Genomic DNA, 2,178 nt, shown 5'->3' on the forward strand with positions numbered 1-2,178 from the left:
ATTATAATATTGATGGTTATTAAATTTATACAACAAAGTAATATTTAGTTGATAGTTGATAGTTGTTGGTTTTGTTTGGTTTTAATGATTTCGATATATTTATACAAATTCGTCTTGAGAACTAATGTCTGCAATGGGATGGTCAACTAAAAGGTCATAGAGATCGTCTGGTAGTTGACGTACAATGTGAATGGAAAGGTTGATGATTGTTTCAGAATCCAACTCTGGTAGTGATCTAAACAATGAGCAAGGAGATGGGTGTGCCAATAGTGTGTCTCTCATCAGTAACAATTGTGCAATCGTACATATTACATTTAAGTGAATACCAAATGCAAAATAGAAATCCCAAAGGTGTAGAAGTTCTCCGAGCGGTGGTGTACTTGTACCTAAACTTAGAATTGCTGATTTGTTTTAAAAAAAAAAAAGTTAATAAAAAAAAAGAGGAGCATTAATCTTTATAGTATTGTTAAAATTACCATGAGTTAATAATACAGGATCATAGCTTCTAGTTTTTAAATATCCATAAAGTTCTGGATCAACAAATTCTAAAATAGTATCTAAAATCTAGATTAAAAACAAAAAGTTTAATAAATAAAAAAAGGTTATTGTCAATCGATAATTTATAAATATTTACATTAAGAGCTGTATGAACCCCGCTAATCTTTGGTACTAAATACAAATGACAGTAATGTAACACCAATTGTTGAAAACAATAGAATGCATCCAACTCTGGTAAAACATACAAGAATGCACCACATATAGCATTCATTCCTTGAACATAATTTAAATTTGATTTAATCTCTATTGGTTGTTTTTTATATTTATTAGTTTTATGAGTGTTATAATGGCTATATAGTTTGTAGTTTGTTACCTGAAGTCATATGTACAAAGGCATTAAGACATCTCGATAGTTTGTCTTGAGATACCGCTTGACAAAAGAGTGCATCCTTCATAAATGTTCTACTGATGTCTTTTCTAATCTTTTGATATTGATCGGATGAACCCAACTTGAGTAATTCGATATATTTCTCTGCATCGCATTCTTTTATACCTAAAAGTATCTTCCAAACCAATCCTCTTAAACTACATCTCGGACTATCTTTTCTTCTATCTTCAATTTCTTCCTACATATAGATTTGTTATTAGTTAAAAAATAGGATCGTGAAATATAAAATAAATGTATAGTTACTTCAGTTTCGGGAGGTAAGCCTTCCAACAAGATTGTTTTTCGTAGTTGATAGAGATTCTGTGTTGTTGTTTCATAATGCTTATTGCCATACTCTATCAGATCTAGATATTTCTTTCTTAGAGCGGTATTTGGTGAGGTGGTAGTTGATGATGCACCAACCGCTGCTGCTGCTGCCAATTGTGATTGAGACAGTGAACCTGTACCTATTTCTTTAATTTTATTCATTGAAACAATCATAAAAAAATAAGGAATAGGAATGAAAAAGAAAAAAAAAAAAAGTAAAAACATATTGATTTAATCAACAGTTAAAATTGTTTGTAATGACATTAATGTGGATTATTTTTAGTTAAATGTTAAAAAATATGAAAACAAATAAGATATTCATGCAATTGGATTTTTTCCAAAATTTTAATAAAAATAAAGATTTTATCATTCCATAAAAATAATATCTAATTCCTCTTTGGTGTAGTGGTAACACATTAGTCTCTCACACTGATACCCCGGGTTCGATTCCCGGAAGGGGAGAAACTTTTTATAAAAGAAATACCCAAAATGCGCGCTTTATCACATGAAAAAAAAAAAAAAAAAAAACGAAACCAATGGGTTTTCCCGCTATGACAAAAGGGAAGTTAACTAATTATTATCTGTTCCACAAGCATCACAGAGATGAACATTCTTACAAAATAAAAATGAGCTATTTGAATTGAGGATCAATTTCAATTGTAGATCAAGTGTGAATAATCTTGATGAACATTCAGTTGAAATCATTAGTGTATAGGTTTGTATAATCAAATATAGGTTTCTATGTTATGTTATTTTTAATAATTCTGTAATTGTGTTCAAGATAGTTGATATAAGATTATTAGGTTGGTGTGTAATTATGTTAAAGTTTAAATATTTGGTAATCCAAGTTGTATGAATCATGATTAATATTGTATTTTGTCTATAAACAATAGTTAAAATGATAAATGATGTAGGTTGTTATTAAC

The 2,178-nt window shown here is 29.1% G+C and overlaps 1 protein-coding gene and 1 non-coding gene across 2 annotated transcripts; one reads left to right on the forward strand and one right to left on the reverse strand.

Moving 5' to 3' along the window:
- Positions 1-99: 99 nt before the first annotated feature.
- bub2 (RabGAP/TBC domain-containing protein) lies at positions 100-1,957 on the reverse strand (the record flags this gene model as incomplete). The annotated part of the gene is made up of 6 exons (XM_020574453.1): positions 100-401; positions 477-564; positions 635-801; positions 872-1,124; positions 1,190-1,392; positions 1,870-1,957. 6 exons carry the CDS (start codon positions 1,955-1,957, stop codon positions 100-102), a joined length of 1,101 nt encoding a protein of 366 aa, XP_020435622.1.
- PPL_03490 lies at positions 1,644-1,714 on the forward strand. Its single transcript has one exon. It is a non-coding gene; the product is annotated as a tRNA-Glu (tRNA).
- Positions 1,958-2,178: the final 221 nt, after the last annotated feature.

This window comes from Heterostelium album (genome assembly GCF_000004825.1).
Source record: "Heterostelium album PN500 unplaced genomic scaffold PPL_scaffold3, whole genome shotgun sequence".
Lineage (NCBI taxonomy): Eukaryota > Evosea > Eumycetozoa > Acytosteliales > Acytosteliaceae > Heterostelium > Heterostelium album.